This window comes from Rhododendron vialii, chromosome 8a, assembly GCF_030253575.1.
Source record: "Rhododendron vialii isolate Sample 1 chromosome 8a, ASM3025357v1".
Classification (NCBI taxonomy): Eukaryota; Viridiplantae; Streptophyta; class Magnoliopsida; order Ericales; family Ericaceae; genus Rhododendron; species Rhododendron vialii.
Window position 1 is genome coordinate 6,414,608 of NC_080564.1, and position 25,927 is coordinate 6,440,534.

General features: G+C 39.0%; 4 protein-coding genes and 1 pseudogene across 8 annotated transcripts in view; 3 read left to right on the top strand and 2 right to left on the bottom strand.

The window, feature by feature from the left end:
* Positions 1–310: 310 nt before the first annotated feature.
* On the top strand, positions 311–5,369 carry LOC131336357 (protein IQ-DOMAIN 31-like). 3 transcript variants are annotated; one of them, XM_058372148.1, is made up of 8 exons: positions 311–470; positions 578–617; positions 1,363–1,476; positions 1,595–1,891; positions 2,523–2,726; positions 3,271–3,336; positions 3,614–4,595; positions 5,032–5,369. In XM_058372148.1, exons 3-8 carry the CDS (start codon positions 1,402–1,404, stop codon positions 5,061–5,063), a joined length of 1,656 nt encoding a protein of 551 aa, XP_058228131.1. In that variant the 5' UTR covers positions 311–470; positions 578–617; positions 1,363–1,401; the 3' UTR covers positions 5,064–5,369. The 3 variants fall into 3 exon arrangements, with proteins under 3 accessions (XP_058228131.1, XP_058228133.1, XP_058228132.1); XM_058372150.1 differs by lacking the exons at positions 311–470; positions 578–617 and adding an exon at positions 711–942; XM_058372149.1 differs by lacking the exons at positions 311–470; positions 578–617 and adding an exon at positions 711–933.
* A 2,315-nt stretch (positions 5,370–7,684) lies between these two features.
* On the bottom strand, positions 7,685–10,724 carry LOC131336364 (uncharacterized). 2 transcript variants are annotated; one of them, XR_009202790.1, is made up of 4 exons: positions 10,339–10,724; positions 8,941–9,073; positions 8,427–8,739; positions 7,685–8,319 (listed from the first exon to the last, which is right to left on the bottom strand). XR_009202790.1 is itself a non-coding variant. In XM_058372165.1 (3 exons), the coding sequence occupies exons 2-3, from the start codon at positions 8,971–8,973 to the stop codon at positions 8,458–8,460; spliced, it is 315 nt and encodes a 104-aa protein (XP_058228148.1). In that variant the 5' UTR covers positions 8,974–9,073; positions 10,339–10,724; the 3' UTR covers positions 7,685–8,457. The 2 variants fall into 2 exon arrangements, 1 of the variants encoding a protein (XP_058228148.1); XM_058372165.1 differs by having other exon boundaries at positions 7,685–8,739.
* LOC131336359 (uncharacterized) overlaps positions 8,442–25,927 on the top strand; it is a 57,325-nt gene continuing 39,839 nt past the window's right edge. The window contains exon 1 of the mRNA XM_058372156.1: positions 8,442–8,445. The gene's annotated coding sequence lies outside the window, so the exon portion shown is untranslated. The remainder of the gene's footprint in view (positions 8,446–25,927) is intronic.
* Positions 11,494–14,026, bottom strand: LOC131336363 (GDP-fucose transporter 1-like). 2 transcript variants are annotated; one of them, XM_058372163.1, is made up of 2 exons: positions 13,829–14,026; positions 11,494–12,865 (listed from the first exon to the last, which is right to left on the bottom strand). In XM_058372163.1, exon 2 carries the CDS (start codon positions 12,824–12,826, stop codon positions 11,780–11,782), a length of 1,047 nt encoding a protein of 348 aa, XP_058228146.1. In that variant the 5' UTR covers positions 12,827–12,865; positions 13,829–14,026; the 3' UTR covers positions 11,494–11,779. The 2 variants fall into 2 exon arrangements, with proteins under 2 accessions (XP_058228146.1, XP_058228147.1); XM_058372164.1 differs by having other exon boundaries at positions 13,783–13,971.
* On the top strand, positions 16,972–19,567 carry LOC131336358 (pentatricopeptide repeat-containing protein At1g31430-like; annotated as a pseudogene).

Genomic DNA, 25,927 nt, shown 5'->3' on the forward strand with positions numbered 1-25,927 from the left:
TTTTAATTTTATTTGTACAGTTTAAAAGATCTCAATGAGATCTATTAAATAAGATACATATTGATAGAAAATTATTTAAGTAAATACATAATTTTTGAATTTGAAATTACTCTTATCTTACCTTTTTTTTTTAAAAACCGGAACGGGGACTCTCGTCGATGTGGAAGGTGGACCGGTCAAACGGCGTCGTAACCAAGGCGCGAGTTAAAAAATGAAAAAAAAATTCTATTAATCGCTAGATTCAAAATTTGCCCTTTTTTTGGGTGGCAAACTTTTAAATTTATTTGAATTCTCTCTTCTGAGGTGTCCTCCCCAAGTCCCAAACTTTACCAAAAGCGACTGGATACCTGCATACACATTAAACACTCCCACAGAGGAGAGAGAGAGAGAGAGAGAGAGAGAGAGAGAGAGAGAGAGCGAGCTGATGGAGGGGTCCAGGCCCATCACTGCGGAAACCTAAACCCAAATTGGTAGTGGAATTCTTCTTTGCTTGCATCTCAATCAATCTTCCACCTCAAAAAATCCCTTAATCAATCCCTTGTACGATTCCCTTACCATTTTCGTGAATCTGTTTCAGGACCGGTAGTTTTCAGGCCTCGGACCACGTCATTGTTCAGGTACCTCTCAGATCTGAAACGCATTTTCCTCCAACCCCATTTACCTACCTCACATTTATGCTAGACAAACCGTGGTTTTTATTTTTTACGCTATGTGGGTGTTTTTTTTTCATTTACCCTTTTGCAGATCTTATTAGGTGTCAAGCCTGCTCTGGTTGGTTTGTTTACAGTATTTTTCTTCACTTTCCACTTCTGGGTTTTGTTTTTGAAATGTGGCTGGGGTTTCATTTCTGATGGATTTGCGCTTTCTATTTTATGGGTGAATTTAAATGGCAGAGGTTTTGGATTGGTTGTTTGAGCTGCTTGATTAACTATTGTGAGTTGTGTAAGTTTTGGTATTTTGGTTTGGTGGTTGTCTTATCTCTCTAGTCTTCTGTTTGTAATTTAAATAAGGAATGTTGTGTTGCACTGCTAGTCTATTGTTCTTATTCATCAGCTATAGTAGGGTTAGCGGTCAACAATGGCAGATGATCTTCTCGGGGAAGTATTGATTATCCCTTAACTTTCTGTGACTGTTGTGCTGTAGTCCTGTTTTGATTCTGGTTTATCACTTCTTTGTTTAATTATCCCGGTTAAAAATTTCCGGGTTTTAGCTATTTAAATGCTGACTATTTGGTTTTCGGTTTATTTGTCCGTTGATTTAACCTGAGTTTGCTGTTCAATACTCTTATAGCTTATTGGGTTCTTTGCTCTGCCTTGTGCCCTATGTTTCTAATTTCTTTTTATTTTATTGGGAACAATGCAGGGTGAAGGTTCTTCTGCTTTTCTTATTGACCTTTGAACGATGGGGAAATCTCCGGGAAAATGGATCAAGGCTGTTCTTTTCGGGAAGAAGTCGTCAAAATCTAGTTCTGCCAAAGTAAGAGGGGTCTCATTAACCTGATATCTTTGCTTTTGTAGTAATGCTTTTGAATTCATATTGGCTACTGCAAGTAGCACGTACAAGTTCTAATTTCTAGTAATGATCTCATTTGAAGAATGCTGCAATTGGAAAAAGGGCATCATCTGATGCAAAGGCTCCTGCCGGAGATTTGGTGGTGGGTCCTCCTGTGCCTGCAGATCTGCCACCTCATACCACTCGTGGGGCTAGTGGTGAAAACACACAGTTGGAAAAGTGTGCTAGTGGCAATTTGTCATGTGGTGTAGTGTTGTTGCCTGGAAAGCAAGGGGCAGAAACGGGAGGTGATGTGAGGCTAATCTCTGCAGACAATGGTGAGATACTCCGGCTAGAGCAAGCTGCCACAAAGGCACAGGCAGCCTTTAGGGGCTACATGGTAATATCTTTTGATGTTGAGAATTGCAATTTATCTTTGCGGATTCATGGAATGGCAAGGCTAATTCCAAGAAGTCTTAGTTTCACCATTTTAGCTTTAGGTATCATGTAAATCCCAAATTTTCACAAATTACACATCTTACCAAGCCGGTACCGTTGAACATGTGATTCTCAAATCTGTGTTCCAATTTATTTTGCTTATTTTTCCCTTGGGATGGGTCTTTATTTTTCACTTTTAAATCTGTGTACAAACTTATTTTGCGTTGTTTTACTCTTTTGGGGTATCCTTTTAACTGTTTTGTAAGAAATGCATTGTTTTTCCAAATTTCAATGCAAAACATACTTGGAAGCTTAATTATGTCAATTGGACGAATGGTTCCAAGCGCTAAGACTACTTATTTTCACTTGCATTTTTATTGTTGTAATAGGTACCAAATTTTCTTTGACATTTTATCACTTGCTAATGATTAGTTGTACTTTGGGAGTACCTAATCATACATGGACATATATAATACATTGTCCTCTTTGGGAAAACTTTTGTTCTATTTCTTTGAAAATGATAGGTTTTTACTATGAGTGTTGGATTGAATGATGTATATCCTGATTTTCTGGGAACATATCTTTCCTTGAAGGCACGCCGGGCATTTCGGGCTCTCAAGGGCATCATAAGGTTGCAAGCACTTATTCGCGGGCACTTGGTCAGGAGACAGGCTGTTGCTACTTTGCGTTGCATGCAAGCAATTGTTAAGCTGCAGTCAGTAGTTCGTGGCCGACGAGTCAGACTTTCTCATGCTGGGTCTGAAGTGCTTCAAAAATGCAGATCAGGGGTAGCCATGGTAATCCCCAAAGGACATATTCATTTGCTTTTGCATCCATAATTTCTACCTCCCTCCCTCATCCCTAGTTCCTTAGTGATTTACCCTGCTCAGTTTTATCTTCTTCTTTTTACTACTCTGCATGCCTTCACAAAATATGTTTTGGCTAGTCTTCTTGATTGATGTTAACATTCGGTTCTACATCTCCTCTCATATAATTAGGTTAGTCAGCCCCAATCTCTTATTTACTTCTTATTGGACTTTATCATTTCTTACTGGTAAAGCCATTACTGCTGGCTTCCACTCTCATTTCCTATTGATAACTCGGACTTCTTAAACATATGATCATTTTAAGAACAATTGACGTCATGCCAGTAATCTATCTCCATCTTAGTGTAGACCTTGATTCAGTATCTGCCCATATTTCAATGTTTAAAGATTGGTTGTTGCTTTATTGTCTGCCATTCTTCACTGAGAAATGTGTCTTTCGTACAACTAGTCTTTTTATTTTTTTTACTTTATGGAAGGTCAGTTTATTGTAACCCTGTCATCTTTAATTTTTCAGGAATCCCTTGCAGTAAATACACTTCTTAAGTCAGAGAAGCTATCAAGAAATGCATTTGTTTCTAAGGTATGTTCAGCTTTTGGTGGTCTCTTGAATAGTTTATTTACTTCCAGTCTTCTACCCCATATTCAACAGTTCAGGAAGTTGACTATTGTTACTTTTAAACATTTTCCTGCTTCCTGGGTGCTGGAAACTTGGTCGGTTTCTTATTCCCCTTGAGATCCCATTCCCGTTACGATTGTTGATTAGGGTACTTTATACATTCAGAAGAGTCCATGTAACGTAGGTTGTATGCTGTCACTACGAGTAATGGGAGTTGATATTCCATGTTTCTTTGTTTCAGCTTGTTACTTCATCACCTTCTGTTATGCATCTGAGCCTCCAATATGATCCGGTGGAACCAAATTCTGTTGCAAACTGGCTAGAACGTTGGTCATCATCCCGCTTCTGGGAACCAGTTGCACGACCAAAGAAGAGTATTAAGTCAAAACAACAGAAAAAGCAAGCTACCATGCAAAGTGCGGAATCAGGAAGGCCAAAAAGAGCTGCCCATAGTAATTCACTGAATTCCTCATCTGAATATGACAAACCGAAGCGCAGCCAGAGGAAAATTCTGAGCCATCAAACAGAAACGGTACAAGAACCCCCTCAAAATGAACTTGAGAGGGTTAAACGCAGTCTGAGAAAAGTATCTGTATCAGCTGAAGAGGCTTCTGACAAGCCAGAAGCTGGAACTGAGAAGCTTCAACGAAGTCTTGAGAAAGTAGCCAAAGGTAAGGATAATTCTTCAGAAAAAGCAATGAGCGATCCAACAATGGCGGTTTCTGAACAGCCTGTGGTAGTAGAACCACCTCCAAACTCCTTGGCAGCAGATGAACCAGTTGAGATGGTGCATGAGGATCATCCTTCCGTTGAACTAGTTTCCTCGGAAGTCAGTGAACAGGTCATAATTGGTGATAAAGTGAATGAGGATATAAGCTCCAAGGAAGATCAGACTAAGGAGAACATTAAAACTGGGAGGAGGAGATCTTTACCAGGAAAACAGGAATACCCTGAGAATGTTCCACAGAACACTCCTCCAACCTTGCCAAGTTATATGGCTGCGACTCAATCTGCAAAGGCAAAACTTAGATCACAAGGGTCACCAAGACTTCTTGTTCAAGATGGTAGTGCAGAAAATGGTTTTGTCAGGCGGCACTCTTTGCCTTCTTCCACGAATGGCAAAAGCTCCCTGTCACCTCGGGTTCAGAAGCCAGTTGTACAAGCGAATGGCAAAGGAGGAAGCAGAAGTGATAAATCACTTTCAGCCTCTAGAGACAGTAACGGTATGAAACCTGAAAACTTTTTGCAGTATATTCTTGCTATTTAAAGCGATTTCTGGTATCCTTCGTCATGATCTATTCATGTTTGGTCACTGAATCTTAGTTTTTACTTGGTCAATTGCTCCGGTGCATTCAAATGTGTTACGGTTTGAGATGGTTTTTGAATTATGGAATTAGGGCTAGCATGAGTTGGATAGTCTACATTATCTCTGGAGACTTTCTTGTTTTTGGATAGTGTACATTATCTCTGGAGACTTTCTTGTTTTTATTCGAACTCCCTTCCCGTTTTACCTATATTGCATTTCAGACAAGAAATCAACTTCTAGGATGATTTCTTATAGCTTAACTCTGCAATTTTTCTAACTTTTTGAAATCAGTTTGTTAAAATGGTTTGGTTTTGATTCTCTGATGAATTCTTTTGTTTAAATTCTACTTTCAGAGAAGTTGCTACAGCCCGGGTGGAGGAGGTGAGTGCCGGATACTGCTTTTGGAACATTATGGAGTTGAGAAGGTGAAAAAAGTGAGTGCTTGGTCGTAGTTCTTCACTTTAATTCTGTTATGCGAGATCAAACTTTACAACCGTAGTTTGATTATCTGTGTTTAATTTGGCTTTGAGGCACACTGTAAGGGAACATGTATAGTCATATATACTCGTGAGTGGGTTGGAGTTTCGTTTGATATTATCCGTGTGCTTCATTCTTTGTTTTCTGTTTCCCTGCAGCATTGTAAGACGCAAGAAACCTGGAAAATGCTTGATAGACTAATTTGTTTCTAAAACTTGCGTATACGTCTTGTTTTCTTGTTTATATTGTGGAAGATTACTCGGCTCATTGGCCTATGCCTGTTTACATTACAACTGCATTGAAGAGAAAAAGGGAAATGCCGGTAGTTGGTTTGTTGTGAATCCATATCAGTGGCACCCTTCAATTACACACGTCATCGAAGAAAGAAATATCAATGTTTTTGAGCCCCATGATTCTATGTAATATTGCCGTTTATGATTATCGCATTTCTATCTGTGTTGATAGGTTTGTGCTTGTCACTTTATTTGCCGCATGAATAATTGCTGTGATTGCGTTCATACATAAAATCTGTGATTTCGGGCCTAAGAGAGGCAAAGGCTTACCTACTAAATTCTTTGAAAACACTGAAAAGACCCAGAATAGAAGAAATGCATGTGCTACCTCTCCCTAGTTAGCAATTACCTAGGTGAAATTACCTTCTTGCCCTCCCTAAAAAAGAAGAAGAAGAAATGCATGTGAGAAGTGATATGTATTTAGTGGTACTTAGGGGGCGTTTCCGGTAAGCTAGACGACGTGGACAACTTCTATTAGCTATTTGGTTTTTTTTGATAAGTAGTTTTTTATTAGCTACTTCTTGTTAAGTTGTTTCTAGTAAACTAAAAGTTGTAGAAATGTGTTGGGTGTTTGTGAGAGAAAACATCTTGGATGTTTTAGTTTAGTGGAAATAACTTTACGGCTTGATAAAAAGTTTCAGTTTAGTATGAACAACTTAAGAAAAGTCAAAAGTTGTGCAAAATTTTTAGTAGAAATGGAGCCTTGAGCTCAAGTTTCAGTTTAGTATGAACAACTTAAGAAAAGTCAAAAGTTGTGCAAAATTTTTAGTAGAAATGGAGCCTTGAGCTCAAGGTATATGTTACCCATGTAAATACTCCATCTGTTCCAATTTTTTAGTCTTTTTTAGAGTTTGTTACTTTTTAATTAATTATAATTTACAATCTATAATTTTTAGGTGATTTCGAAAATGTTGTTTAAAAGAGTTCATTGAGATCTATTAAACAAGATTTATATTGTATATAAACAGTATTACTAATTAAAAGTTATAATTAGTTTTTTATCCGGTTGAAAAATAACGAGAGATAAAAGAATGGAGACGGAAGGAGTACAATAAGTCTACGGAATCTGCTCCCAACCCCCGACGCTGATGTGGCAGTGGATCCCATGTTAGCTATAGCCAAAAAAACAAAAGAGAGATGTTAGGTGCACAGCCATTCGAACACAATATCAAACACAATCTCTCGTATACACATGGGTCTCGTACACATTTAACACGCAGCCACGCAAGATGTATGTGTATGTGAGGGGTTGTGTTCGGAATCCGAATAGTTATGCACCTAACATTTTTGAAAAAAAAAATGCTCAATCAAAATCGGATCCTTTCTCCTCAGTCGCGACTTTCCTCCTCTCTCTCTCCCCCCGCCGACAACTCCACATCCGCCGATGCCACCACTAACAACCACCCCTCTCTCTCCTGGACTTCCATTTCTCTCTCTCCTGGTTCTTCCCAAACTACCCAAAAACTACCATCATCGCCACCCACCTGGCTTTGTCTTTCTGTTAGATTGATTACCAGAATATGGTCCCATCGCTTTTTTAGGGGCAAAGAAAATAGAAAAAGGAAAAAAATATAACTGAACTCATCATTATAGGGGTGTTATCGGTTCGGGGTCGGTCGGTTCGGTCCACCGGTATGGAAGACCGATCGGGTTCGGGGAAAAAATTGGTAGGACCGATCCCGACCGAAAATACAATCGGTCCAATTCGGTTCGGGGTGAATTCGGTCCGGTCGGGGAATTCGGGGAATTCGGGCTGCCCGAATTGGGCCTAGTTGGGCCAAAGGTAAAAAATTCAAAATGGGCCAATTTAAAAAGAATTAATAGTGGGCCAAAAATAAGCCCATTGCTTCTGATTTTTTGATAAAGCTATTTTTTGTTTGTGGGCCAATTTCACCAGTTTTTTTGATAATGGCAAAAGAAGAGTTTTTGCTCACAACAAAGCTTTCTATTTCTGTACTGATACAACAAAGCTTTTTGTTGTGAATGTTAAAAATAAAAAATAAATAAAAATCCCCTCTTTCTGTATTGAATTGAGATTTTAAGAATTGAGCTTTCTATTTAAAGTAGAAGATTTGGGCATGGATTGCATTATCCGACCAATGAGAGAATCCCTATGCTCATCACAATAAAAGTGGGTTATCAAAGAAAAAAATCTGGCTTAACCCGATCGATTCCACTATGAATTAAATCTTCCCATACAAAAGGAAAAACGGCCGAAGAAAAGGAGAACAAGATATATTACTCTCAAAACATCCATTCACCAAAATATTCTTGTGAAAGCACAATCGCAATACGATACAGTGCACAATTTCAAGCTGCCATCTTTGGAGCTCTAATGACAGCTATGAGGCCAAATCATCTTCTGTCTCTATGCCTCACGATTTATTCAAGAGCTGAACACTGAATCTTTACAACCTTTGAACAAATAACCCAATGGAGAGTGAATATAGTTTGAAACCAACTACTTAACTTTCGCAATACAATAGCAGTAGCATACTTGCATCAAAAATAAAAAATTACACCCAGAATCCTAACTTTGCGATCCTTAGCACCACTGTTATATGAGTTTTTGCAACATCAGAAGCAGCCATCCCAAATTTCAAAAAACAGAAACAGCCATCACAAAAACACAAAATACCAACAATCTAGCAGAATACAGTTAAAGTGTCCGTCAGAAAACAACACCACCATACTTCCAAGTTCAAGTTAAAATCTACCAAATTCAAAACACTAATGTCAACAAAATCCCATGAAAATCCCAGTCATTATTATCACAAAATGCTACGAAATGCAGAACCAACAGAATATAGAACCATCCCCAGCTTGAAAACTGCACCACCATACTTCAAAATACGCCAAGTTGCCAACAATCTAGCCCTCATTTTGAACATAAAAAATAGTAAACACTAAGAAAAACGAAAAGTAGTAAAAAAAAATTACAACAAACAAAAAAAGATGTATATGTGATTAGGATTTACCTCAACCATGAAAAAACAATTGCATGCAGCCCTAGGTTTCGGATGACATGCATAATCCTTTCGAATGACATGCATAATCCTTTCGACACCATTTGCATGCAGCCCTAGGTTTCGGATGATTTTCTGGGGTAATAAAGTAAAAATGTTTCCAACAAGCAGCCCTCTTATTACTAATACTACCAACAATCTTTTTCGACTCAACCTTAGTTTCAATTTCAGGCACTTGATCATCGTTTAATTCAGCATTATGAGGAATATCAAACTCAGCAGCATCATCCATAACATCATCATCATCATCATCAATATCATCCATCTAAAACAGATTACAATGAACATAATCACACTCTAATTTTCAGGCAGTAATCTGATGAAATTGTATATGAACTTATAAACTGTGTTCTCATGCTCCAAACTCTAAAGTTCATGCATTAATCTTATTTTCAGTCCATCACCTCATGCTCATACGAAAAGTATATTGCAAATACTAATAAACTAGGATTTTGAGATTGAATACCTCAAGCTCATAGTCAAGCTCATGGTCAGACATTTTGTTGGCGTCGTCGAGGTTGAAATTCCACGTGAGCCTAAAGCTTGGGCTCAGCCAATGCCAGTGTGCCCCTACACCTTTGAAAAATCTCTCTCAATAGCTGCAGACAGAAAACGAAAAATCAGGTGATTCGTAGCTTCACGGAACTTAGCCCAGTATTATCTAAAAATCAAAATGGAAAATCTGTTGGTTCGAGATGATCAGGAAAGAATAAAAAATCTGCTGGTTCGAGCTCAGGAAAAAATTTACTGATTTTTCTTGCTGGTTCGAGATTTGGAAAAAAAAAATGATTCTTTACAATTTACATAATACTAAAATCAGGAAAAAAAAAAGGTATCGGTAGGTTGGCCATCAAGCATATATCGCTTCAGCTGGCAGCCGGCTTATCACAAGGTGTTTGAGGCTTGTCTGGTCAGCCCCACTAACCATTTTTTAGAGGCATTTGACTAGGACATGCCTATTGTTTTGATAATTTGTCTGGACTTTTGACCTAGTTGATATACTAGGGCCCATAAGTATTTCTAATAACCTAACCCGAAGCAGGGGGTACAAGGACAAATAACATATTTTATGTGAAGGAAACGAAATTGGATACAATGTTGGAAACAGAAAGTAGAACTTCTCAAATTATGTCATCCACAAAAACCCAAAATTGGAGAAATCCAAGCTTGTTGGACGTGATTATGGGCCATCTATGCTCAATTCCTGAAAAATAAAAATGTCTCCTGAATTTGAAACTGTGTTCATTCCCTCACTGGTGTCCGATCTCGCCATCCAAGTGAACTCACAACCCCAAAAGGCGCCTAATACCTTTGGTGCACAGGTAGTCGGGTTAAAAAAAAAAACAGTGTAAAATGATTCAAAAAAAAAAACGATAGAGATCGGATAAAAAAAAAAACAGTGTAAAATCAGGAAAAAAAAAAAAAGAAACAGATCAATAGGCAACATCGATTTTCAATTCGGTTTTTCAATTGGTCTCACCGAAAATTCGATTTTCAATTCGGTTTTTCAACATCGATTTTCAGGCAACAAACAGATCAACAGTGTAAAATCGGATCAAAATTGGTCTCACCGATTTTCAATTCGGTTTTTCTGTATAAGTTTTCTAGAAATGTTATAAAAAAAAGAAAACGGTTTTGAGAGAGAAAAAAAAATCACTTCTTGTTTACATATTTCACTCCCGTAAATGATCTCCGATTTTCAGTTTTGGTCTTCACCCTCGAATCTTGCACACCAACAGGCAACATCGTTTCTTCTTCTTTTTCTTTTTTTCTGATTTTACACCGTTACACAGAGAGAGAGAGACAGAGAGACAAAGAGAGAGAGAGAGAGAGAAAGAGACAGAGAGAGAACAGATCTGCTTACCGAAGTGGTGGCGGATGGAGATTGATTGCGGTGCTGATGTTGATAATCGGGGATGGTGGACAAGGCGCCGTACGTGATGGGGGCGGCGGAGGCGAGGACGGCGCTGGTGGAGCACGGTGGTGCAAATCGTGGAGGTTTAACGTTAGAGAGAAGGGAGAGAACTGAGGGAGTGAGGGGAAAATGGAAATGGAGTGGCTGCGGGGACTCTTCTGATTTTGGAGGAGTGGAAGACTGAAGGAGTATAACAGAGTAGGGTTTGGGAGGAGTGGATGGTCACGATTAAAGCTCTAATAGATTGACGGTCAAGATTAAAAGGATTTAATAATTATATATAATATATATTATTCAATCGGTTCGGTCGGTTCGGTCCAATTTAGGTTCGGTCGGTTCGGTCGGTTCGGTCCGTAATCGGTTCGGTTCGGTTCGGTGCGTATAAATTTTCAAAAAACCGAGACCGAACCGAACCTAGTTCGGTTCGGTTCGGTCCACCCCGAACCCCCAAAAAATGGCCTTGGACCGACCGAAGACCGAACCAAATATTCGGTTTTTTCGGTCTTTTTCGGTCCGGTCGGGTTCGTAACACCCCTACTCATCAATGAGTTGAATCCAGACAATATTTGAATCTGGTGCCCGTGTGCATATTCTTTTCTTTTTTGTTGGTAATTAGAGCTAACAAGTAAGACAAGCCTTTCTTAGAGCTTGTCTATAACATTGACGTTGCGTCAAAAATCATGTTGATCAGAAACTGATTGATATGATTCGAAACGCATCTATCTTGAAATAAATGAGTCTGATAGATTGCAATGCAATCTTAGGTTAATCTTTTTGCTTTTCATGATAAATGTGTACAAAAATCATATCAACCAGTTTCCGATCAACTTGATTTTTAACGAGGTCAATTTCCATTACGAAGTTTGAAATGTGAACAGGTAATTAAAATCATCGAAATAGTCAAAATAAACTATTCAATTCATTTTCATTTTCAAAAGCGGAATGCGATTGCAGTATAAATGTAGACGCATTAAAAGTAAAAAAAACTAAGAACTGTTTTTCGCACTTCTCCTTGACTCTTTCATGTATGAAAAAAATAAACTAATGGAAAGGATAACATGGTAGATTTACGTAATTAGAGAATCCAAGTGCAAGCTGAGGAAGTAGTTCAATGAAATCAAACTTCTCAAAATAATAGTAGTATCTACTATTGGCCATATCTAATGACTAATACAGAAACAAGTAGTACCTTTTAAGTTGCTAACAAGAGGCATAAAATTCTATTCAGCCAAGTAGCAAATGGCTCAAGACTAGTAAAATGCTCATACACATGCAATTTCACTAGAGTAATGTTGCAACTTGCAACATCTAATACACGATACATGTTTCCGACACGATCGATAGGCATGACTTCTATTTAGCGACCTTGGAAATCGATAGAAACGAGTAGTCATACACCGGAAATTTTACCAGAGCTGCCCTTCTCTTCATCCTCCACTCCATCATCATTCTCGCTATCAATGAGCTTAGAAGCAGCAGAATCACGCTGTGATGGAGCAGTGCTTGCGGCTCCAGTTACTGACTGCTGATAAAGAACACCTCCGGCGATTGTGACGAGGAGGCAAACCAAACCAAAGGGGCCCGCATGTTTATCCCAAATCGACACGTTGATTAGAACAGTCAAAAACTTATTAACAACACCGGTTACAGTAAAAGCCGTGGCGGAGATTGCCTTTCTGGAAGCGAATCCAAAGAAACTGATGAGAAGCCCAAACACGCACGAAAGAGACACTGCAGAAAATGCATCAAACTTAAACCAGTTCTCCGATCTTGATCCCACAGCAGCGAAAACATCGGCATATTCTCCCGTAACAATCCAAAACAATGGAGCCATCATCAAAGACAACAAGTTGTTATAGAACACGAAACCCCAAGTGTTCAACCCGAGATTCATAACCATGTGTTTGATATAAACCATCTCACTCGTAATTGTGATCAAGTAAGCAAATGCCCACGAATACGCGGTGAGGGTAAAACCAGAATCTGTGGCAACATACCCAACAGCACCGCCCAAGATAATGACCAAGGACAGAAAGGTAAGCTTTGAAGGGCACGGCTGCTTTCTAAATGCGGTATCGGCAATGGCAACCAGAAGGGGCGTCAAGGATCGGAAAACTATGAATGTATCCACATTGGCATGGCGAAGAAGATTGGTGTTGGTGAAGATTGCGAGATAGAACACTACTGCCGCGGGCAGGAACTTCTTTGCGGTATCATATACGAATGGATCATGGTGCAGAAAGCCCAACTTGCCCAGAACCCACACTCCCAGAGCTGATGTTAAGTACTGCAATGCAGTTAGAAGACCTGGGTAGTTGAATTTGGTAATGGCGAATTTGTTTATCACGGCAAGCAAGCTAGAACAGAGAGCATAACCAACTACAAGACTGCTGGTTGCGTAATACTGCTTCGATGCATCAAGTCGAATCGAAGCCATAGCTTTACTCCCCCAAATCCAATGTTAGATGCAGTAAATCTGAACAAAAATTTTGGAATTTCAGTACACAATTTGACATTGCAAGCGATAGCATTATGGTTTTCCACATGAAGAGAGAACTAAATGACTTCATTGCTCAAAGAAATGCACCGATCTGTTTAATTAGCAGCAAAAGCCACTAAATTTAGCAAAAGATTGCAATACTGCTAATTTGCTAGTGTTGAAATGAAGACAAACATAACAATATTCGAACCCTATACTTGTGCAAAACCCTACTCAAATACAAGTTGGGTTTTACGGAGAACATTGTTAGAATAGAGAAAAGAATACACTAAAACAATATTTGAGTACTAAAAGATAAAACCTCGTATTAGTGGTAAATCTAGCCCCCAAATTCAATGCTATATATATGAAATTTTATATTTCTGTAGTACCAAAGAAAAAAAAATGAAATTTCAATAGACAGAATGTAGATTGCAAGCGATGCAAGTATGACATTGCACAAGAAATGCATTGATCCGCTAAATTTACATCAGAATCCCCGAAATTTAACAGAAATGCAAAATTTCTTTGCTCTATCACAGATTTCTGTACACATGCACATCACTTCTATTTCATTAAAACCTTAAAGCAGGGGTTACAGGGGCGGACAAAGGGGGAGCTATTACGATTGTATAAGAATGGAATTTTGTTGTTATATGAGTACAAGTGATTCGGTCCCGCGATAAGAATCCTGCGCCACTGAGGGGTTAGCATTTTTTTCCAAAAAAGAACGGGGCATTGCTAGATCAGTCATGAAACAGGGATAACGACAACTACATTGAAACCCCAGTCAAAAAAATGCGATATCAAGCTCAAATTCGAACTGGGTAAGCCATAGATCAGTGTTAAAGCAGAGAAAAAAAGAGTGGTAAATCGAAACCATAGAGAAATCAGAAATGTGTGTAGATCGATACCGAACAAAATGCTAAAATAAAACACAGAGAGAGAGAGAGAGAGAACTTTGCAATGAAAATTTTCTCGCATATAAGAGTGTCGGTCGGAGGGTTCATCGAACTTCGCGACCAAGTGATGAGAGAGAGAGAGAGGGACAGCTTTGTAGATGGAGTCATGGAGAGCTTCGCTGTAGGGGACGAAAATGGCCCTGGAATTATTTCCGTTTGACCAAAAAAAAAACAGAAGAAAGAAAATGGCCCTGGAATACCGCAAGAAACGTCGCCATGTGGCCATTTTGTCAAACATGGCTGGCTGACGTCGAAGTAAACCGGATGTGTGAGAAACGGTTGGATCAGTGCGCTTGAGGGTCTAATTCACGACCGTTATCCCGGTTTTTCTTATTTCGAAAAACAACCCGTATATGGATTCTAATTAAGGATCGTCATTTAGCCTGACGGCCCGCGACCCACCCAAAACTCGCCCGGTCCGTCGGGCTTTTATCCGGCCCGAGCGAGTAAAATGGGTAGGCTAGCCCGGCCTATAGTTTGTAATGGGCGGGCTCGGGCTTATGAATTTTTACTACGTCCGCCCGTAGGCCCGGCTCGTGGTACCCGCCCAAAAGCCCGCCAACGAGCCTGTCTATTAGTCCAAAATCCCACAAAACCCTTTCTTTTTTCTCTTGGTTTAGTTTTGCCCAAGGAAATTTAAGCCCACCCATTGGCCCGACCGGCTTTTGGCCCGTCGGTCAGCCAATTGGGCTAGCCAGTGGGTTGGGCTTGGGTTTCAATTTATGGTAGGTAGTCCGGCCCGCCCGGCCGGTCAAAAAGAAAAAGCCTGATCGACCCGGCCCGTGGAGGGGCTTGGGCAGCAACTTGGCGGGCTGGGCCAGCCCGGCCCGATGATGACCCTTAATCCCAACCAGCATGCACCACAGATTGGCGCCCGAAGCCTACTTTCGAATTCTATGCAAATGATTTGAACCTCAAATTACATTTTTGTAAAATGTGAGAATTACGCTCAATCAAGAGAAATAAAGGTGCGTTGCCTCTTATTACTTGTTACACCAAAATATGTTGGTGTTTTTTTTTTTATAGAAAAAAAACACAAAAGAAAAAAACTATGTTGGAAATATGATTTGATGAACTTTTATGTGTGAATGAAATTTATAGAGTTGGATTAGTTATTTTAAAAGAGTTACCATTGGAGGGTTTTTCCTTTTTAGCGGCATACCGATAATTCCTTACTCCCGGATAAGCTAACGATGGAGGGTTGCTAGGGTCATAGCTTATCCTCTGAATAAGCAATCAAGGTGCTAGGGGCGAACTAAATACCCGATAAAAGCTTACGTACAAAATTAGCTTATCTCACCCCGCCATTTATCTCACGATGTTATCCCACCTCCAAACAGACCATAAGGATTGAATCGTGGTCAAAACTTAGACATATTTGTCGATGGTCGATCGACCCTTGTGAGTCAGATTCATACAACTAGTCGGGCTTTCACCACCGGCCGGATTGTATCTAAGAATTAATTGAAATTCGTGTAAGTTTATCCGGACACTTGAAGGGTTTGTTCATTTAAGGCACTCAAAATCCCTATGCATGGTCCCTAATAATTTTTCTTTATCTCCCTCCACTTAGGGCTGTTAGCTGAGATCAGAAAATTGATCGAAATCGGAAAAACCGGACATGACCGAATTTTTCAAACCGGTCAAATAATTTTATCCGGTTCCGGTTTATAAAATTTTATAATCCGAAAAAATAATTTTGATCCGGTTTATGTGTTTTAAAGACCGGACGAAACCGGACCGGTTATATATATGTATAATATATACATATACATATAAAAACATAAGGGAGGAGAATCAAATAAATATATTTATTATATAAAATCAATCATATATATATATATATATATATAAAAACTGTTTTTATGGACTTAATTGTGTTTTTATGGGGTTTTTTTTTTATGTTTTGGATTCAAAATTGATCATTTTTTGTTGGGCCCAAAAAAATGGGTTGAATTATGAATTTTTGGTTGATATTTTTGCGGGGTGAATTGTAGATTCTTTGATGTGTTGGGTCCAAAATATGACCCATGAATAAAAACAGATAAACTGGACCGAAATCGGTTGAGCCGGTCGAAACCGGACAGTATTATCTCAACCGGTTCCGATTTCTAAAAATCTCAAACCGGATAACCGGTTTCGACCGAAAAATACGCCAAAACCGGACCGGTATCATCCCTACCTCCACTCATTACACTTTAAAATTTCCCTCAAAACTCAAACCGAAGAAGCCCGAAACCAAAAAAGAGCCACGGATTTTGGGAGTTGGGGCCTGCTGTCTCGGCCAAGGGGGGCCGTGCTCTGGTCTCACTCCAATGATCGGAAACGTTCACTTCGTAGAGTTCGTTGAGTTGAACAAGAATGTAAAAAATCAGATCGATCGGATAATATTAAGTGCCTAATCGAAACCTTTTTATCTTGAAAAGAATGGATCCGAAACACTGGATCAAATCTACTAGAACCCATTATTGGCAAATTATATGTGTTCTGATCGGGTACTTAATGATATCTGATCAAACTGATTTTTTGCATACTTGTTCAACTCGATGAGCTCTACGAAATGAACGTTTTCGATCATCAGAATAAGAATAAGATCGGAGCGGAACCCCCTCGACTAGGACAGCACGTTGCTGTCCGTTCAAGGGACAGTAGCTTCCCAGTCCCAGATTTTGGCACCACTTTAGCGGTATCGCCGGTATGGTATCTTCCAAATGAAAGTGGTTTTGAACGAGGAGTTAAAATAGAAAGGTTATTATTATCAGCGGATTAAGAGCATGTACACCAACATAGCTGTATGGGAAGTATTAGGTAAAATGGAGAAGGAAAATCATAAAATAGCTTTGCACCAAAGTAGCAAAATGCCAAGGTAAAGTAGCTTTGGGAGAATGACTCGGTAGTTTTACAGAAGGATTGTGCTTGAGCTAACTTTTAAACATGTTTCTTTTTCTCTCACACTCTCTACAATGGAACCCAAGTAAAATATGAACAGTACTTTTGTTTTATAGTATTTTATAAGTATATAGATGGTAATTAATAGAGAGTATTGACGTGAGATTCGAGTAGATAAAATGAAAAAAATGAACTATTAAAATATAGCTAAAATACATGACTATTGGTATATATGCTCTGACAAAGCCAATGAACTTGTTCGTTTGGGGATTTCAAAACTCCTTCTGCGTATGGTATCGATATATTTTCTTTATTTATTTTTCTCCGTTCAAACCTCCAAACCTCCTTCAAAGCTCAAAATGAACGAGGAACAAGCCCGTTAACATGATCTCCCCCCACCCCTCCCAGTTTCTCAAGTCCATATCCCGCCACCTCGTCTCCAAACCGTTAAACTTCTCAACCACAAGACTCACGAAACAAGAATGCATACACTACCTCAAAACCTGCAAATCAATGCAACAACTCAAACAAATCCAAACCCAAGTCTTCAGAATTGGCCTCCACCAAAACCCGGACACCCTTAACAAGCTCATGGTCTTCTGCACAGACCCAAAAAATGGGAACTTTTTACAGTATTCCGAAAGAATCTTCAATTATATTGAAAACCCGTCTTTGTTTATTTACAATGTGATGATCAAGGCATTTGTTAAAGGTGGTAGCTTTGGGAAAGCTATTGGGTTTTTTCATCAATTGAGAGTAAAAGGGTTGTGGCCGGACAATTTCACTTACCCTTTTGTTTTTAAGGCAGTTGGGTGCTTGAGGGATGTTTATGTGGGGGAAAAGGTTCATGCGTTTGTGTTAAAAAGCGGGGTTGAGTTCGATTGTTACGTGTGTAACTCGATTATGGACATGTATGGTGAATTGGGTTACGTTGAGAATGCAAGGAAGTTGTTTGATGAAATGCCGGAGAGAGATTTGGTTTCTTGGAATGTATTGATTTCTGGGTTTGTTAAGTGTGCCCGGTTTGAGGATGCTGTTTGTGTATTCCGGTGGATGCAACAGGAGGAAAGTGTGAAGCCTGATGAAGCTACTGTTGTAAGTACTCTTTCAGCTTGTACAGCTACGAAAGATTCGGAACTTGGCAGGGAAATTCACCACTATGTATTTAATGAAATTGGGTTTACCCCTACAACTAGCAATGCCTTGTTGGATATGTACTCTAAGTGTGGATATTTGAGTATAGCTCGACAAATTTTTGATACAATGTCAGCAAAGAATGTTATCAGTTGGACTAGTATAGTCTCTGGGTATGTGAACTGTGGTAAGTTGGATGAAGCAAGAGAATTTTTTGAGAGAAGTCCAGTAAGGGATATTGTCCTTTGGACAGCTATGATTAATGGGTATGTGCAGTTTAATCGCGTTGATGAAGCAGTTGCCCTTTTCGGGAGATGCAAATTAGAGGGATTAAACCAGATATGTTTACGGTGGTCGCTCTCCTGACGGGTTGTGCTCAGGTGGGAGCTTTAGAACAAGGGAAATGGATCCACGGCTACATTAACGAAAACAGAATACCAGTTGATGCTGTTGTTGGTACTGCTCTTATAGACATGTATTCTAAATGCGGGTGCATAGACAAGTCCATTGAGATTTTTTACAGGCTGAAAGAGAAAGATACGGCAGTATGGACTTCAATTATTTGTGGGCTTGCCATGAATGGGCAAAGCAGCAAAGCATTGACTTTGTTTTCAGAAATGAAACAAGCAGGGTTTAAACCTGATGATATAACGTTTATTGGCATTTTTAGCTCATGTAATCATGGAGGACTTGTAGAGGAAGGCCGTAGGTATTTTGATTCTATGAGAAAAATGTATAGGATCGAACCCAAGTTAGAACACTATGGGTGTCTAATAGACATCCTTGGTCGTGCGGGCCTACTAGATGAAGCAGAGGAAATCATTGAAAAGATACCAAAAGAAAGTAACGAAATTTTAGGTCCGGTTTATGGTGCTTTGCTGAGTGCTTGCAGAATTTATGGCAATGTTGTCATTGGTGAATGCGTGGCTACACGACTTGCGGAAATGGACTATAGTGGTTCAAGTCTTCATACACTTATGGCCAATATCTATGCATCTGCTGACAGATGGGATGATGTAACAAAGGTGAAGGGGAAAATGAAAGCAATTGGAGTCAAGAAGGCGCCTGGGTGTAGTTCAATTGAAGTTGATGGTCACGTTCATGAGTTCCTAGTTGGCGATGCATCTCAGCGAAAAATGAAGGAAGTCCATGCCATGCTGGATGGCATCACTAAACCATTGTCAGGCTTAGAAGGTACTGAAATGGAAGCAGATAACAAAGTTGCAGGAATTTCATGACTGGAGCGATATTTTGGGAAGCTCGAACGGTGGTTTTCTGTATAGTATTAGCAATGAAGTTTTTATTCCAGAATGTATGATAAAATTTGAGAGTCAGGTATCTGTGTAAAGTCGTGTGGTTTATCCATTTTTTGAAAGATGGATTGAAACCACTCGCAGGAGAGGGTATAAGTTACTCCTAAGACGTGGGCACTGAGGTGATTGTTATGAAAATGTTGATCTGTAATGTGCATAACAACTGCCCAGGAAAGTTCCAGCTACTTGGGCAAGCAAGACAACAAATTGTAAAGCTGTCCAAATGATTCACTGGCAAATATAGTAACTTGACTTTGTTAAGTGAACAAGGTTGCGCCTGGTAAGCTGATGTACTGCGTGTAGGTAATTTTCAGCAGATTGATTGAAGTGCTTCACAGAAACTGCAAAGGAAAATCATTTGCATTTGATGCTGAAATCTGAACAATGGACATGCTTATCTACTCTGCATCCATGATGATGTTTATGTACGTTCCTTTTAGTCATGAATTTTGCCTTTGTTTGTGTGGTAATTTGTATCTTGGAAGTTGTAAATGTCAGGGAGAATATGTGATAGTATGTTGAATAGAGAAACAATAGTTTTAGGTCAGCTAAGTGAGCTAAGTGAGCTGCACAAAATCCTTCTCATGATGTGTATGTACTCAACACCTTATAGTTGATATGTGCCGGTAGAACTAAATAAAATAGGTATCACAGACTCAGTGAGTGAGATACGGCATCCTCCCAGATGTATGAATGTACAGCAAGTTTGTGGCCTTCATAGTTTTTATTTGTTATTTTTGAGTTTTTCTTGAAGGGTATGACCATCGTTTCATTTCGTAGAACCAAAGGGGTGGATGAAGCTCGAACCCAGGACCAAATCCTGAGAAATGCTTACCCTTACCATTTGCGCTCAGCCTTGGCTTTGGGTTGCCTTCTTAGTTGGTATACAAGATTATCCATTAATTTGAGGGAAAGTCTCTTGGACCTATTGCAACCTTTTAGCTGTGACAACCAGAAATAGGGATTATCTGAGCTTGTCTCTTGTTTCCAAAGGAAAACAATTTCTTTAGTCGATCATTTTTTGATAGCAATAAAGAAAGTTGATCATGTGGACTTTAGTATAACCTCCGTCATTCACTCTCAAGGTATATAGTAAAGGGTGACTCTGATCTTTATGGACAACACTAGATCAAGTGTCGCAAATGGCTAGTACCTTTACTTCAGATTCTTTGAGGTTTCTAGTTTTTGGTTCCCCATTCTTTTATATTTAGAGCACTTAACCTATTGGTTAGTGCCCAGAAACTTTCCCATTAAATATAATAGCAAACAACAACCATTTTGAAAAATGGTCCAGTATCTATAACGTAGCACTACAGTACTATTGATCATATCATGCATTTCAAATTAAAACCATCTATCTAAGTAGGAACTTCTTATTATGTTACTGTTACTATTATATTGCAAAAACATAAAATTCCAGGACTAGCATTATGTCGGGGTTTGTATGGTGATTTGTAAGATGACGTAAGTCCTTTAATTGCATCAATTCCTTCAGTTCCTATTATAACGGCATTCATCATCAGCATTAGCTAGACCTTGATTCACTAATATATGTGCCTCACATCATATCATAGCTAAAGAAAGTTTTGGGTTCATGGAGATGGAAAAAAAACAACTACCCCCCAGGAATAGGTTTAGAAGTCAGAAACCAGCTTTTTTGAAGTCACCTCACCAAATAAGTACTACTAATAGTCGACCATCCACTTATGCGCCGGAGTAGAGTCATAGCCACTGTCACGATCATTGTCATCCTCAATGGACGCTGCAGGGGCATAATCTCCATCATCATCATCATCATCGTCATCATCATCGCCATCTCCTTCCATGCCTGTTGATGGGGCAGAATAGCATCCATGATCACCATCTGGATGCTTCTTGCAACATGTCCATGAGGACCATGACACAAGGGCTTTGGAAATTGGAGACATTTTATTTCTTGGGATATTTTGGTGAAGAAAAGAAAAGTGGGACTAGTGGTGTTGTCCTAAGGTCTTTGTGGTTTGGACTGAGCATGGCTTGGAGGTGAAACCAATGCTTATATAAACGGAAGGGAAGGTGTTAGGCTCATGTTGGCACAAGCTAGCCGCATGGGAAGTGTGGAGTGCTACTTGAAGGGTGTGCGAGACACGGCACAGGCAACACGTGGAGCCGTATTGTCCAGCCGTGTAGGAAATTCGGGTGACAGTTCAGCATACACGTTGGTGCGCCAATAGGTGATCACATTTTAACCAGTAATAAGGCATCTTTGTGCATGGTCGGGTCAGAGATGTCATAGAACAGTTGGATTTTTGTTCAGGTTGGTGACAATGAAAGCTCAAAAAAGCGTGGTGCATTATTCTCTCTAGAATGGCTTTGAAGGGACACTTTAGTCACTTTATCAATTGTCCCAGTCTTCGTCGATTGAAAAAATTTGGCTGTTGTGCTATGTGGCATGCCATGATTGGTAACCAATTTTTGCTTCAACAAGAACTAACCAATTTTTGCTAGAGAAAAGGCCATGTATTCAGATGTAATTAGCAATCTATAGCAACAGTCTAGAGTTACTCATGAGCGACAAGCTAATCAACTTTTGGTAGAGAACATGCCATTTATTCAGATGTATTTAGCTTAGGGAGTAAGATTCATTGAATCTTCATCACTCAACTTTAGATCGGGATAATGTTACCAATATCAATTTTTGATAATTCTAATGATCAGAAAAAGAATGCTATGTGACTTCATTTTTTAGTTCGCCAATGTTGTGAATCATGCCCATCACCATTATGTTTCCTTTCCAATGTTAGCGGCATGGTCATCCATCTACCCTGCCCCTTAATCCCTACTCTTCTTCCTGAGGAGTCGAGTCAAGTTGTTTTTGTATTGTTTAATTTGTTTTAGCACCACTGGCTTGAAGATATCAGAAGGTTAGGGAGAAAATGCATCTTTGTGCTTGTATAGTTCTATTTGTGTGAAGATGCTATATGTGCTCTTTGTAGCTTTATATTTTAAAATAATTACTGTTCCAGTTTAGCATATTATCATTGCAAAGAAACTCTCAAAGTGGGGTAGAGAAACCCAGACAATAAGATGAGAGATTTCTGCCTTGTGGAATTCGTATGAAGTTTAGCGGATGCATGGTTTTGTGTTTCTTATTGAAACGTGGGTGTTGAGGCAAATGATATGAAGACATTGATCAGAAATTTGCATGACAGGTGCTCAAGAAAGCTCCATCTATTTGGACATGCAAGTTAAAGAACTCCAATACTCTCCAAAGCAATTAATGACAAAAGTATCCAGGAAGGCGCAACAATTTGACTTGCCAACTGGTACTGGTAAGCTGCTGTAACACACTCTTTGGTAATTTTTACACAATTGAGTGAAGAACTTGGTAGAAAATTTTATGATATGTAGTGTTATAGAGTTGCATCCAAGTCGTGAATTTCTGCCTTCATGGGTGGAGCTGTAGGTAGTTGGGAAAAAACCCAAAAATGGGGGTCAATTTTCATTTTTCCCCTCAAAGATCCAGCACTAAGTTGAGAAGTAGTACTCTTGTGTTCCCAACTTCTGTTGTTACATATAATTTGACAAGCTGTATAACTGTTACCAATGTTGTTCGATATACGTGATCATATAGTCATGATGTTTCTATTTGTCATGTCAAAGTTGATTTTGGTATGGAATTTGAAATCTGACATCGGCTGTGTCTTTTGGAAAGACCCACCTAATGAAAATTTTGGTTGCGCCACTCTCTGCCTTTATCTGTGAGTAATTTGTACCTTGTAAAAGCTTACGTTGTGTCAGTTGAATAGAAAAGAGAATGTTTGGATCAAACAATATTAGCTTTTAGGTGGGTAGAATAGTATAAGAGAGGGTCTCATCTTTATGAGGAAAACTAGGTCAAGGTTAAGTGTGTCAAATGGCTAGTCCCTTTATCAGATTCTATAAGGTTTTTTTTTAACTTGTGCTTCCCTCATTTTCTTCTGTTTTTAATTTTTTTGGTTCTTGGTGTGCATCAGTGCATGGGTCCCTTTCAGAGCTCTTAAGTCACAGATTGACTCATGCTGTCATGCCTGTTCTTTTCCTCAAATAAAAAATATACTAGCAGACTCCTCTAATGGATTATTATAACAACATAGGAAATCACATGCACACCGGAAGCATTATTTATGTCCTGCGTATAAAATAAAGAAGCTCTACTACGAAATGGTTATATTAAATAATTAAGTTTGGGTTTTCTAATTCTGGGTACCTAAATATATATGTCAGTATCACTGAGATGACAATTGTATGGATCCATATCGGGCCTTAACAGCCATTTCATCTGCAAATACCAGTATGGAAAGTGAAATCCCTTCATGCATCAGCCGGTAGGAGATATTTAACGGCCATATTTAGAACATTCGCGATCCTCCGATATATGATTTGCGTTATGTCATGGGTCGCATGATGAGTTATGAGCATTACATAGAGAAGTTCATTTTTATTCATTATATCAATTCCTACTATTTCCCACTACTAAAAGGTGGTTCATCTTCATCATTAGATAGATGAGATAAATCTTAGACACTAATACATAGCCTCAAATCGTAGCATAGCCTCCAAAATGTTTAGGATTCTATGGGAGAAAAATACCCAGGAATAGAGTTGGAACGCAGCCTCTTGAAGTCACTCTATCAAGAATATTTAGTTCTAATTATTTAGCCGCCATTCATGCAGCTGGAGCATAATCATAATCACCATCGTCATCGTCGCCATCACCCTCCAAGGGTGCTGCAGGGGCATAGTCGTAATCTCCATCATCGTCGTCGTCGCCATCTCCTTCCATGCATGCTGCCGGGGCATAGTCATAGCCGTCGTCGCCATCGTCATCCCCATCTGGATGCTTCCTGCACCATGACACAATGACCTTTGAAATGAGAGGCATTGTGTTTTCTCTGGAAAATCTTTAGATGGAAAAAGAAAAGTTGGACTGGTGTTTTTCTCAAGGTCTTTGTGTTCTGCGATCCAACATGAAGTCAGGAGCCAATGCTTATATAAAGGTGAGAGAAGGTGTTGGGCTCATTTTGGCACAAGTCAGACACGTGGGAAGTGTGGACTGATGCTAAGAGGGTGTGCGAGACCCGACGCTGTCGACACATGGCTCTACCTCGTCCAGACAGGTAGGAAATCCAGGTGACAGTTCAGCATACACGTTGGAGTAAAAAGCATCTTTGTGCATAAATCGGAATAGCGTGAGATTTTTCTGCAGACTTGTGTGACAATGAAAACTCAAAAAAGGCGCCTTTTTCAGGACAGAGCATGTGAGGTACATTATCAACTATATATGGGAATATGACTAGGAATTTGAAGAGCAATTTAGTCGCTTCAATATGGGTTTTGTTGCAGATTATATATTTTTAGAATTATATTTGGCACTGGAGCACTTCAACGGTCAACGAAAATCCAAATTTTTTTTTTTGCTCGACAGATGAAAATTCAAATCACGAAGCAATCTGTATCAGGAATTATCCGATACACATGCGGATTTTGATATCACCGATATAGCACAGTGTAGCGATATTAGTGGGCTAATAACCAATACGTAACTCCGATCGATACGCTAGGTAGTAGTAGTCTTTATGTTAACCTTGGTTGCACCAAAAAGTTCAGAATCAAAAAGCTAAAAGCTGGCTTTATTTAGTTGCAACAAACACCTCTAAGCTCGATTAGAAAACATTGCCTGTTCAGCTTTATGGCATCAATCATTGGTTTTTGTACAGGGTGCAATATACATATGAAGATTAGCCTCTCTCTACAGGATGGGCATTCTGTTTATGATTTTTTGAATTTTTTTATATCAATTGTTATCTTCTTCTTCGTGATTCAAATTTACAGAAGGGGAAACATAGATGTAAATCACCTTCTAAGAGCGGGAAGAGTCCGATTTTGTTCACCCTCACCAAACGAGGGTGAAGGTTACCCTCACTGCTATTGGTTGTTTCTAAATTGTAGACCCTACCACGTTTAATCACAGTTAACATTAAAAATCACAATTTATGGAATGAGTATAATTGATGCATATCTTTTCATTGAGAAAAATATTCCATACTTTGCAAGAGAAGAAGCCGATTGGGAAACAAAAAATTGAGTTTCGGATTAATTTTTTGGATTACTTTTGTTGGTCTTTCTGTTTTGAATTTCTTTTTAATTAAAGTTGGTAAGTTTTGGATTGCATATGATTGCTTGAACAAATTTTTAATTTCGATTTTGAAAATATCCTGTTGCTTTTTGGGAGGTGGAATTGTATATGTTTTAATTGTTTGGTGTTATTTTTATCCATATGCCTTTTACGATACTTGTTAAAAAAAAAAATAATATATTAACGCTCACCCCTTCACAAATTGGATTGGTCACCCTCAAATTCTTTTTCCCAATCGGCTTCTTCTCTTGCAAAGCATGGAATATTTTTCTCAATGAAAATATATGAATCAAAGCATGGAATATTTTTCTCAATGAAAATATATGAATCAGTTATACTCCTTCCATAAATTGTCGCTTTTAATGTTAACTGTGGTTAAACTTGGTAGGGTCTACAAGTTAGAAAAACAACCAATAGCAGTGAGGATAACGTTCACCCTCGTTTGGTGAGAGTGAACAAAATTGGACTCGAGTGGGAAAGCTGATTGCAAATGAAAAATACTGCCAAAATGACATTACACTGGTAGAGCAATCTAGTTATTTTTTTGACAAAATGGCACGGTAGCTAATAAAAAACTGACTTTGTCAACGTCATTTTGACACCG